Genomic DNA, 13,148 nt, shown 5'->3' on the forward strand with positions numbered 1-13,148 from the left:
GTCTCCCTGGGGCAGAATGAAAGGATCACTTGTTCAGCAAACAACATTGGAGGCAAGCTTGTTCACTGGTACCAGCAGAAGCCTGGAGATCCTCCTGTTCTGATTATATATAGTGATAGCCAAAGGCCCACAGGTATCTCAGACCGGTTCTCTGGCACGAACTCGGGTAACACAGCCACCCTGAGCATCTCCAGGACACAAGCACAGGATGAGGCAGTATATTATTGTCAGGCGTGGGACAGTAATCAGTGCACAGTGATACAAACTAAGGGGGAAGTGCAGCAAAAACTGCTTCTGAGGCATTCAACCTTCTGGACTGGCTTGGAGAAGCTCAATCGTCCCCAACAAGGAAGATCTCCATGTTCCAAGAGGTGGTGGGAATGCCAAGCCAAGAATCTCTCTGGGGTGAGGTCTACATTGTGGATTCCTGACCTCCAAGACCTGTCATCTTCCCATGATGCTCCACTCCCTTTGCATTTTCACAGACGCAACCAGATGTTTCTTGACATGGGCGTTGTCTTGAGGAAGGCAGGAGAACATTCCTACTTTTGAGGTGTTGCCTAATGGCAATGATGCCCCTTAGGCAGGAAAATATTCCTTTTTGGGCATTCCGCTTCCCATTTGGGTCCATCTAATTGCTCCAGAGTTTCCAGGTGTCTGCAACATCTCTTGAATTCTGCAGCAGAGCCATAAGGGCAAGCATCCCTGTAACTTCCTCCTGGCCAGTTTCGCTTCTTCTCACTCTGCTTGGCCTCCCACCTGTTGCAACGGAAGAGAACACCTGAAATTGTTTTTCTGGTTGCATGTCTACATGTCTGGAAGCATAGGTAGGGGGAGGGAGGTGTTCAATCTCCCTGGAGAACACCCTATTCTGAAAGATCATACTGATGCCATACTAATGTCAGATTCCTGGGGCCCATAATGCTGTTAAGACAGGCTGGGGACCAGAGCTTTTGTCTTCCAAACTTATGCTGGAGCCCATCCTCGGGGAAATTCTCCTTCTAGAAATCTCCTCATTCCTCATCTATGATCTTAACTTTTACACATGGTTAACCATGTGGGATGTGGTTGCCGAGCCAGGCTTCCCTGAATTCATAAAAAATACCTCCCTCCCCTTTTGAAAACCACATTAAAAAAGACAAAGCAAGCTGTCTCAACAGAGCTTTGACCATGGGGTGGAGCTCTCTCTACATCGTTGAAATATTTTCAGAGGAGAGAAGATGTCAGATTAAAACTGATTCCCTTAATCTTGGTTGACAGGATTGTGGACATATCAAGACAGGAAATGTGGCAAATTTGTGCAACAGGGATTTCAGTTAGAAAAGTGCTTTTACAGAATTCCTAAATTCTGCAGAATTGTGGACTTTCTCTTCCACCAATTTCTTTGCTGAAGAGTTGATTAACGAACACAACAAATATACCAGGACCTTGTACTAAATATGACAAAAGGGAATCTTCCATCAAAAATGAGGAATGTAGCTAATGAAATGTGAAGACTAACCTTGGGAAAGGAAACACCGACAGTAGATTGACATGTTGCATGAAGAAACATTTTTGTATAGATTTCTGAGCCAATTTTTATTTGGGGTTCTCATATTTACACTTCCGTTCCAAGCGTGAGGTTCTGCATTACTGCAGAAATAATCAGCTGAAATCTACATTCTGATCCCAAGCCTGACACACAAACAATTCCTGGGTAATTATTTCCTGGAGGGTTAAATGGTTTAGAAATGTTTTTGTCTGAATTAGGCGAAACAGTTGTTCAAGTAACGATTGGGAGAGATCAGATATCAGCAGATATTAAGAAAGATCCATCATACATGAGGACAGAAAGAGTTCCACCAGAACCTTAAATAAACCACGTTACTGTAACACGATCCCTCAAGTATTTCTAGTATCCAAATGAGATGAATGAAACAAGAGGTGAAAAAGAAGGAGGAAACCATCTCTTGCCTTCCAATGCAATTCATTTTATCAAAACCCAGCTAATGAGAGGCAAGCTGAATTTGCATAACGGGGAGGACACAAATTCTTGGGGGTTTAAAGGGACTATAGCAGTCCCCCAATCTGAGTTTCCCAAAAGCATCAGCTCTTCATCATGGCCTGGTCTCTGCTCTTGGCCTTTTTCTTCTTATGGTGCCCAGGTAATTTAAGAATAATTCTCAGCTCTGGGTTCATCTAATGGTTTGGGGAGCATCAACTTCATGGTGTAACTATTGTTTGAGCCTGATATGAAAGCCAACCCACTTCCATTCCTTCTAATGAATTGAAATTCGGTGATTTCTGGATTTCAATCAGAGGAGCTCTTCCAAAGATACTCCAAGAGTGGATCTATAGGGTGTTCACCTTCATTCTCTTCCCTTTTTTATTTTCAGGAGCCAACTCACAGTATACCTGCAGCACAATCATTTTCACTGCGACAACCAGCAAAGATCTCATGTACCATGAGCCAAGGCAGCCAAGTAGGCAGCTATACCATATCTTGGTACCAACAGAAGGCTGGAGAGAGCCCCAAATACCTTCTCTATAATACTGGCACGAACGGCCGATTCACAGGGTCCAAAGAAACCTCGGCCAATGCAGCCTATTTAACCATTTCAAACCTCCAGGCTGAGGATGAGGCCGATTACTATTGTGGTGGTTATTACTACGATGGCAGCAACTACAGGTTTCCACAGTGATACACTCACATGCAGAAGTGAGACAAAAACCTCCCCTTGTGCTTTCTTGCAAACACTTCCTTCTTCCCCTTAGTGAACCATCAGCCTTGGCTGGGAAATACTGACACAGATAATACTTAAGAACAGACTCAGTTCTTCTCTCAGGTATTTATTGCTAAGGATAAATATTTTCTCCTGCATCACTTTTGAGAAAAATGAAAAATGGCAAGGGATAAATTTGCAATCTTCATCATGGTTGCAATTAAAAAAAACATTGTATCGGTTTCATTTTTACTCCTCCCCCCCTTGATTGAAATTTGAAAATATATCACATGTTTCTCCTAGAAAGGAAAATAAAAGGAGGCTGGTCTGGAATTCTTAATGGGAATGCAATTCAACTACCAAAAGCAAATCTGAGATAGAATTGAGTTTGAAGCAAGAATCACAATTTAAAATATGGATTTGTAGCAATACCAATATTAGGTGTGTTTCTTTGTTTTTGCTGTTGTTGTTGTTTTGCCTTTATAATCCATATTTCAATTATATGTTTGGTTTCCAAGAGAAAACCAGTGGGATTTTATTTTGGACCATTCAAAAGCAAAAGTAAAGGTAAATTTAGCTGAGAGAGATTGTGGGGACCGAGGTCACCCAAGGGGTTTCTGTGGCTGAACCTGAACTGATCTCTTTATCCCTAATCTATGACCTTAACCACTATTTGGCACTTTCCTATTCAAAATCTGTGGTGTGATTGAACATGCGGCTTCCCTGACCTTTCAAAAAAGCAACTCCTTCCCCTTTTAAAAACCCCTTTTGAAAAGACGAGAGAGTCTCTCTCAACAGAGATTTGGCCATGTGGAGGAGCTCTTGCTACATTTTTCAAATATTTTCTGAGAAGAGAAAATATAATATTGAAATTGAATATTTAAACCGAAACCGAGTTCAATTTGGACAATGATTTTTACCAGAAATCCAAATTTCTCAGGGATTCTAGAATTTAGATGAGACACTTTCTTACGTTCTCTTTCACTCGCCTCTTTCCCTGAATAATTCATTGGCCGTCTTAACACAAAACATTTCACTAAACTCTGTTCAGAACCTAATGGTTGCATGCAAACAACATGCTAAGGAAATCCACCCAAGCTTCAATGGTACTTAGGAATGAGCAAATACAGTTGGATATATGCAAATTGTCTCTGGCAAAACTTTGCAGGATTTCTCCTTTGACTGGGGAGGGCAACAGCTGAATATTCCTCAATTTTGAACAACCCCGACCCCAAAATTCAATTCTTTATATCCAAAACTTGCTGCCAAGATGGAAACTGAATTTGCATAAAGGGGGGAGGACTAAGATTCTTGGGGGTTTAAAGCACTCTCCCAATCTGAGTTTCCCAAAAAGATCAGCTCTTCATCATGGCCTGGTCTCTACTCTTGGCCTTCTTCTTCTTATGGTGCCCAGGTAATTGGGGAAGAATTCTGTCCTCTGGATTCCTGTGATGGCTTGGAAACCATCAGGCTCAAGCTGTAATGATGGTTTGATCCTGATATCAAAGCCACCCCCTTCCATGCCTTCCAACCCATTGGAATTCAGTGATGCCTGGATTTCAATCAGAGCAGCTGTTCCAAAGATACTCCAAGAGTGGATCTATAGAGTTTCCACCTTCATTCTCTTCCCCTTTTTTTAAATTTTCAGGAGCCAACTCACAGATTACCTTGACTCAACCTGAGGCACAATAATTTCCCCCGGGACAACCAGCAAAGATCTCATGTACCATGAGCCAAGGCAGCCAAGTGGGCAGCTATTACATCTCTTGGTACCAACAGAAGGCTGGAGAGAGCCTCAAATACCTTCTCTATGATAGCAACAGCAACGGACGGTTCAAGGGATCCAAGGACACCTCGGCCAATGCAGCCTATTTAACCATTACAAACCTCCAGGCTGAGGATGAGGCTGATTACTATTGTGCTGTTTATTATGGTAGTAGTAACAACATATACCCACAGTGATACACTCTCTTGCAGAAGTGAGACAAAAGCCTCCCTTTGTGCTAACTTGCGAACACTTCCTTCTTCCTCTGAACTAACCATCAGTCTGGCCTGGGAAATACTGACACAGTTGATACTTAAAGAACAGACTCAGTTCTTCTCTCAACTGTCTTACTACAATTTTCAAATATTTTCTGCAAAGAAACAATTCAATATTGAAACTCAATATTTCAACAGAAACAAGTGCTTTAGAGGAGTGTGGACATAGCAACCCAGGTGATTGGCTGAATTTCTCCAACACGGTTTTCTGTTTGGAAAATGATTTTACCAGAATTCCTAATTTCTCAGGGAGTTTGGGGATTTTTTCGATCCAATTTCTTTGTTAAGTATATGAAGAAAATAAAGGTTAGGTTTGATCACCGAGGGCTTGTTGAGAGCTTGATGATGGCTTAAGAATGTAAAATAAAGGCTTCGACAGCGAGTCAGCCAGGAATTGACCAAATTATATAAACACCCAGAGTTAAAATGTATTAAGTTATGGACTGGATCCTGTAAGCTTCCTTGCAAAACTAGCCACCGTGTGAAGCAGGAAACCTCGGACAGTCTGATTAACAAAAGGACTATATGACAAATCAGCATCCTCTTTTAACGACCCCTTGTGGGATGGAGCCTGGGCAGCTGAATGGAGCTGAGTATTGACTGGCCAGATGCCCTTCCTTTCACCAATGCTGAGTTTTCTTCAGCAGATATATTCTCAGTCTGCCCAGAGAGAGAAATAGCTAGGATCGAAATCCCAGCCTCCTGATTGTGAGGTTAGAGCTTCCCCTCTAGGCCACTGAACGACTCACAATATGACAAATATAATCTACTAATATAATCTACAAACATAATCTAATGATGATAAAATTTAATCCTGCACCAAGAATGACAGATGAAGTCAACTGAATGTCAATAGTGACTGTGTAGAGAGATGGGAAAGTTGTACAAAGAAAGTTTTTTGTATTAATCTCTGAGCCAATTTTTATTTAGGGTGCTTGATTTGCACATCTGTCCCAAGCCTGAGGCTTATCTTTCTGCAGAAAACACCATCTGGAATAAGCTTTCTCATCCCAAATGTGACACACAAACAATTCCTGGGGATTTATTCCCGGAGGGTTCAATACTTAAAGAATGTTACCAGTTTTTTAGAATAAAAATAGTCTTTAATTTAATTTAATAGTCTTTAATCAATCAGAGCACCTTCTCTATAATACTGGCATGAACAGCTGTTTCACGGGGTCTAAGGACACCTCGGCCAATGCAGCTTTTTTAACCATTACAAACCTCCAGGCTAAGGATGAGGCCGATTACTATTGTGGTGGTGGTTACCGCAGTGGCAGCAACTATTGGTATCCACAGTGATAAACTCACATGCAGAAGTGAGACAAAAACCTCCCCTTGTGTTTACTTGCAAACACTTCCTTCCTCCCCTTAGTGAACCATCAGTCTTGGCTGGGAAATTCTGACACAGTAAATACTTAAGAACAGACTCAGGGTGCTTGATTTGCACCTCTGTCCCAAGTGTGAGGCTTTTATTTCTGCAGAAATAACCATCTGGAATAAGCGTTCTCATCCCAAATGTGACACACAAACAATTCCGGGGGATTTATTCCCGGAGGGTTCAATGCTTAAAGAATGTTACCAGTTATTTGGAAAAATAATAGTAATTGATTAGCCATCCAGTTGTTCAAGTAGTAAGATGGGAAGAGAGACTGTACATTGATATCAATAGATCTTTATAAAAGTCTAGTAAGGCCACACCTGGAATAAGGCAACCAATTTTGGTCACCACGTTACAAAAAAGATGTTGAGACTTTGGAAGGAGTGGATAGAAAAGAGCAACTAAGTTGATTAAAGCATATTAAGAACAGTTGCAAGAATTGTGTATGGCTAGTCTAGAAAAAAAAAAGGACTACCAGTGAACATGCTAGAAGTATTCCAAGAATTGAGGGGCTGTTACAGAAAAGAGGGGGTCAACTGATTTCCCAAAGCTCCAGAGGGCAGAACAAGAAACAATGGATAGAAACGAATCAAGGAGAGAAGCAACCTGGAATTAGGGAGAAACTTCCTAATAGTGAGAAGAACCAACCAGTGGAACAGAAGTTGCCTTCAGAAGTTGTGGTTTCTCCAAGACTGGAGGTTTTTAAGCAGAGACTGGAAAGCCATTTGTACAAAGTGGTGTATGGTCTCCGGCTTGAGCAGAAGATCTCCAAGGTCCCTTCCAGCTCTATTCTGAATTGAATCTTGTGAACGATCCTCTCATCATCATAGGTGAGGACACAATACATCCATGGGAATCCAAACCAGTTACTGTAACATGGCCACCTGAAATATATCCAGGGTCAAGATAGAACAACGAAAGAAGAGGTGAAAAGAGGAACAGGAAAACATCTCTTTCCTCCAAGTGAAATTCTTTTTATCCAAAATTACTAATGAGATGCAAGCTGAATTTGCATAAGGGGGTAAAGCCAGATCCCTGGAAAGGTTTAAAGGGAAGAAGGCAGTTTCCCAACCAGAGTTTCTGAAAAGATCAGTTCCCCATCATGGCCTGGTCTCTGCTCTTGGCTTTCTTCTTCTTATGGTGCACAGGTAATTTAAGAAGAATTCTCACCTCGGGATTCATTTGCTGTTTTGGAAAGCATCAGCTTGATGGAGTAACTATGGTGTGGTTCTGATATCAAAACCACCCCTTCCATGCCTTCCAACCCATTGAAATTCAATGATGTCCGGATTTCAAGCAGAGCAGTTCTTCAAAAAATACTCCAAGAGTGGATCTATAGGATGTCCATCTTCATTCTCTTCCTTTTTTTATTTTCAGGAGCCAACTCACAGTATACCTTGACTCAACCTGCGGCACAATCATTTCCCCCAGGACAACCAGCAAAGATCTCATGTATCATGAGCCGAGATAGCCAAGTGGGCAGCTATAACATACATTGGTACCAACAGAAGGCTGGAGAGAGCCCCAAGTACCTTCTCTATAATACTGGCACGAACGGCCGGTTCACGGGGTCCAAGGACACCTCTGCAAATGCAGCCTATTTAACCATTACAAACCTCCAGGCTGAGGATGAGGCCGATTACTATTGTGGTGGTGCTTACAGCAGTGGCAGCAACTGGTGGTATCCACAGTGATAAACTCACATGCAGAAGTGAGACAAAAACCTCCCCTTGTGCTTTCATGCAAACACTTCCTTCTTTCCCTTAGTCCACCATCAGCCTTTGCTGGGAAATTCTGACACAGTTAATACTTAAAGTGCAGACTCAGTTCATCTCTCAGCCTTGCTAAGTATAAGGACCTTGTCCTGCTTCATCTTGTAACAAACAGGAATAAATTCTCAATCTTCATAAAGGTTGCAATAAAGAGTATTGCCCTCAGTAACGTCTTAGCATTGTTTTTCCCCCTTTTGATTAAAATTTTGAAATTGATATTTTTCATGGGATGGAAACTAAAAGGAGGCTGATCTGGGATGCCTTTTCTTCCAAGGGCTTAGAATGGAAGGGAATGAGATCATGCGATGAGATTGGATGGGATGGGATGAGATGGGATGAGATGGGATGAGATGGAATGGCATAGAATAGAATAGAGAACAGAATAGAATAGAATAAAATAGAAGAGAAGAAAAGAAGAATAGGAATAGAACAGAACTTAGACTTGTATAAGTGCTTTGCAGCTCTTTCTAAACAGTTCACAGAGTCAGACTATTGCCCCCAACAATCTGGTTTCTCATTTTACCGACCTGGGAAGGATGGAACGCTGAGTCTACCTTGAGCCCATCAGGATTGAACTCCCTGCTGTGGGTAGAGTCAGCCTGCAATAAGCACTCCACCGCCATGGCTCTTCTACTTGTACACCACCTATTTAGTTTAGTTTCAAAGCAAATGCTTTGCATTTGAGGGGTTGGTCCCAAGACTTTGCAACGTATAAAAGGGAAGGCACAAGTGTTGGAGCAGATGAACTTTTATTTGCCCTCAGAAGGAAAATACACCAGAATTCTCATTATGTTCTGGGCTTCCTTTCTTCTCTCGATGCTGGTCAACTCCTCAGGTGCTGTAAAAAGAGAGAGGTCGTTGGTTAGATGTTTCATCAAGTGAAAATGTTCTTTTGCACAAGACATTATTTATTTCTTTGTTTCTTTGCACAGGATCCTTTGCCCAGTATGTCCTGACCCAGCCAGCATCCATGTCTGTCCCCCTGGGGCAGAATGAAAGGATCGCTTGTTCAGGAAACAACATTGGAGACAATATGGTTCACTGGTACCAGCAGAAGCCTGGAGATCCTCCTGTTCTGATTATATATGGTGATAGCCAAAGGCCCACAGGGATCTCAGACCGATTCTCCGGCACCAACTCGTGAAACACGGCCACCCTGTGCATCTCCAGGGCCCAAGCACAGGATGAGGCAGTATACTACTGTCAGGTGTGGGACAGTAATCAGTGCACAGTGATACAAACTAAGAGAGAAGTGAAGCAAAAACTGCTTCTGAGGCATTCAACCTTCTGGACTAGCTTGGAGAAGCTCAACCATCCCCAACAAGGAAGATCTCCCTGTTCCAAGAGGTGTGGGGGATGCCGAGCTAAGAATCTCTCTGGGGTGAGGTCTACCTTATGGATTCCCCACCTACAAGACCTGTCATCTTCCCATGATTCTCCCCTCCCTTTGCACTTTCACAGAGGCAACCAGATGTTTCTTGACATGGGGGTCGTCTTGAGGAAGGCAGGAGAACTTTCCTACTTTTGAGGTGTTGCCTAATGGCAATGATGCCCCTTAGGCAGGAAAATATTCCTTTCCAGGCATTCCGCTTCCCATTTGGGTCCACCTAATTGCTCCAGAAGTTCCAGGTGTCTGCAACATCTCTTGAATTCTGCAGCAGAGCCGTAAGGGCAAGAAGCCCCGTAACTTCCTCCTGCCCAGTTTCGCTTCTTCTCACTCTGCTTGGCCACCCACTAGTTGCAACGGAAGAGAACACATGAAATTGTTTTTTTGGTTGCATGTCTACATGTCTGCAAGCAAAAGTAGGGGGAGGAAGGTGTTAAATCTCCCTGGGGAACACCCTATTCAGAAACTTCATACTGATGCCATACTAATGTCAGATTCCAGGGGCCCATAATGCTCTGGCCAGGGACCAGAGCTTTTGTCTTCCAAGCTTTCAAACTCCTGCTGGAGCTCATCCTCGGGTAACTTCTCCTTCTAGGAATCTCCTCATTCCTAATCTATGATCTTAACTTCTACATGTGATTAACCATGTGAGATGTGGTTGCAGAGGCAGACTTCCCTGAATTCATAAAAAAATACCTTTTTCCCCTTTTGAAAACCATATTAGAAAAGATAAAGCAAGCTGTCTCAACAGAGCTTTGACCATTGGGTGGAGCTCTCTCTACATCGTTGAAATATGTTAAGAGGAGGGATGATGTCAGATCAAAACTGATTCCCTTAATCTTGGTTGAAAGGATTGTGGACATATCAAGCCCGGAAATGTGGCAAATTTGTGCAACGGGGATTTCACTTAGAAAAGGTTTTTTTTTACAGGATTCCTAAATTTTGCAGAATTGTGGACTTTCTCTTCCACCAATTTCTTTGCTGAAGAGCTGATTAACGAACACAAGAAATATACCAGAATCTTGTACTAAATATGACAAAAGGGAATCTTCCATCAAAAATGAGGAATGTAGCCAACAAAGTGTGAAGACTAACCTTGGGAAAGGAAACGCTGACAGTAGATTGACATCAGTGACGTGCGGTGAGGTTTATGGCTGGTGAAGCAAAAAGAAAGAAAGTGGCTTTTGCCCACCCCGCCACTATGTCCAAAATAGAGGCATCCCGCCTCTATGTCAGAGTTGGACATAGCGGCGGAGTGGGCAAAAGCCACTTTCTTTCTTTTTGCTTCACCAGCCATCAACCTCACCGCACGTCACTGATGTCAATCTACTGTCAGCGTTTCCTTTCCCAAGGTAAGTCTTCACACTTTGTTGGCTACATTCCTCAAAAAAGACCCACCTCTGCTGGCAGGCTGCCCCGACACAGAGAAAGAAAGCTGGCGGGCTGCCCTCCCTTCCTCTCCTACCCCCTTCCCTCTGAGTGAAGAAACACACATTACTTACAATTACTTACAAATTACATTAATTTTGAATTCCTTCCCCTCCCACCGACCCACATACATTCTCCAGCTGTTTCACAATCACAGAGGATTTCAACTCTGCTCTTGCCTGCCATCATGAAAATGGAAAAATGTCAAAGGAAAAAGGCAAGAGCTGCTGAGGTCAGTCTGGCTTAGCTGCTGCCAGAGTCCCCAATGAATGACTCTGCTTAACTGTTTAAAAAAGCCTCTAAAAATGCCCTCTGCCGGAGGAGGCAAGAGATCTATCAAGGAATTTTTCTGCTTTTAACCCTTGCTTAACTCTGCTCGAGTGATCATAAAGTCATACTAAATGAGGCACGTGGTTCTCCTGCCTCCTCCTGTAGAGGGCACTTTTTTAGAGGCTTTTTTAAACAATTAAGCATTAAGCTGATTCATCCACTGAGACTCTGGCGGAAACTACCTCACCCTTTTTCCTTTTACATTTCTTTTTCTTTTCATGATGACAGTGGTGAGAGTCTGCCTTCCCTGCCTCCCCTGATTGCACGTCACAGGAATAAATAGGAATAAATTCTCAAGATTCATAAAGGTTGCAATAAAGAGTATTGCCCACAATAACATCTTAGCATTTTTCCCCTCCTTTTGATTAAAATTTGGAAATTGATATTTCTCATGGGAAAGAAACTAAAAGGAGGCTGATCTGGGATGCCTTTTCTTCCAAAGGCTTAGAATGGAAGGGAATGAGATCAAGGGATGGGATGGAATGGCATAGAATAGAATAGGATAGAATAGAATAGAATAGAATAGAATAGAATAGAGAATGGAAGAGAAGGGAAGGGAAGGGCAGGGAAGGGAAGAGAAAGGAATAGGAATAGGAATAGGAATTGGAATTGGAATAGGAATAGGAATAGGAATAGGAATAGGAATAGGAATAGGAATAGGAATAAGAATAAGAATAGAACAGAACTTAGACTTGTATACCACTTCATAGTATCTTGCAGCTCTTTCTAAGTGGTTTACAGAGTCAGCATATTTACCCCTAATAATCTGGATCATCATTTTACTGACCTCGGAAGGATGGAAGGCTGAGTATACCTTGAGCCCAGCAGGATTGAACTCCCTGCTGTGGGCAGAGTCAGCCTGCAATTACCACTCCACCACCATTGCTCTTCTACTGCTACACCACCTATTTCAAAGCAAATATTTTGCATCTGAGGGGTTGGTCCCAAGACTTTGAGACGTATAAAAGGGAAGGCACAAGAGTTGGAGCAGATGAGCTTTTTTTGCCCTCAGAAGGAAAATACATCAGAATTCTCATCATGTTCTGGGCTTCCTTCCTTCTCTCGTTGCTGGTCAACTCCTCAGGTGCTGTAAAAGAAGAGAGGTCATTGGTTAGATGTTTCATCAAGTGAAAATGTTCTTTTGCACAAGACATTATTTATTTCTTTGTTTCTTTGCACAGGATCCTTCGCCCAGTATGTCCTGACCCAGCCGGCATCCGTCTCTGTCCCCCTGGGGCAGAATGAAAGGATCACTTGTTCAGCAAACAACATTGGAGGCAAGCATGTTCACTGGTACCAGCAGAAGCCTGGAAATCCTCCTGTTCTGATTATATATAGTGATAGCCAAAGGCCCACAGGAATCTCAGACCGATTCTCCGGCACCAACTCGGGTAACACAGCCACCCTGAGCATCTCCAGGGCCCAAGCACAGGACGAGGCAGTATATTACTGTCAGGTTGAGGACAGTAATCAGTGCACAGTGATACAAACTAAGGGGGAAGTGCAGCAAAAACTGCTTCTGAGGCATTCAACCATCTGGACTGGCTTGGAGAAGCTCAACCGTCCCCAACAAGGAAGATCTCCATGTTCCAAGAGGTGGTGGGAATGCCAAGCCAAGAATCTCTCTGGGATGAGGTCTACATTATGGATTCCTCACCTCGAAGACCTGTCATCTTCCCATGATTCTCCTCCCCCCCTTTCCACTTTCACAGATGCAACCAGATGTTTCTTGAAATGGGCGTCATTTGAGGAAGGCAGGAGAACTTTCCTACTTTTGAGGTGTTGCCCAATGGCAATGATGCACCTTAGGCAGGAAAATATTCCTTTCCGGGCATTCCGCTTCCCATTTGGGTCCATCTAATTGCTCCAGAGGTTCCAGGTGTCTGCAAGATCTCTTGAATTCTGCAGCAGAGCCATAAGGGCAAGCATCCCCATAACTTCCTCCTGGCCAGTTTCGCTTCTTCTCACTCTGCTTGGCCACCCACCTGTTGCAACTGAAGAGAACACCTGGAATTGTTTTTCTGGTTGCATGTCTACAAGTCTGCATGCAAAAGTAGGGGGAGGAAGGTGACAAATCTCCTGGGGAACACCCTATTCAGAAAGATCAC

At 43.0% G+C, this 13,148-nt stretch overlaps 1 gene segment (V, D, J or C); it reads left to right on the forward strand.

The window, feature by feature from the left end:
- Positions 1–2,083: 2,083 nt before the first annotated feature.
- On the forward strand, positions 2,084–7,817 carry LOC116516781. The segment is given in 2 exon segments: positions 2,084–2,144; positions 7,501–7,817. Coding segments are annotated over 2 exon segments (363 nt in total).
- The last annotated feature ends 5,331 nt before the right edge of the window (positions 7,818–13,148 follow it).

The sequence above is a fragment of the Thamnophis elegans genome, chromosome 13 (genome assembly GCF_009769535.1).
Source record: "Thamnophis elegans isolate rThaEle1 chromosome 13, rThaEle1.pri, whole genome shotgun sequence".
In the NCBI taxonomy this organism is placed as follows: domain Eukaryota; kingdom Metazoa; phylum Chordata; class Lepidosauria; order Squamata; family Colubridae; genus Thamnophis; species Thamnophis elegans.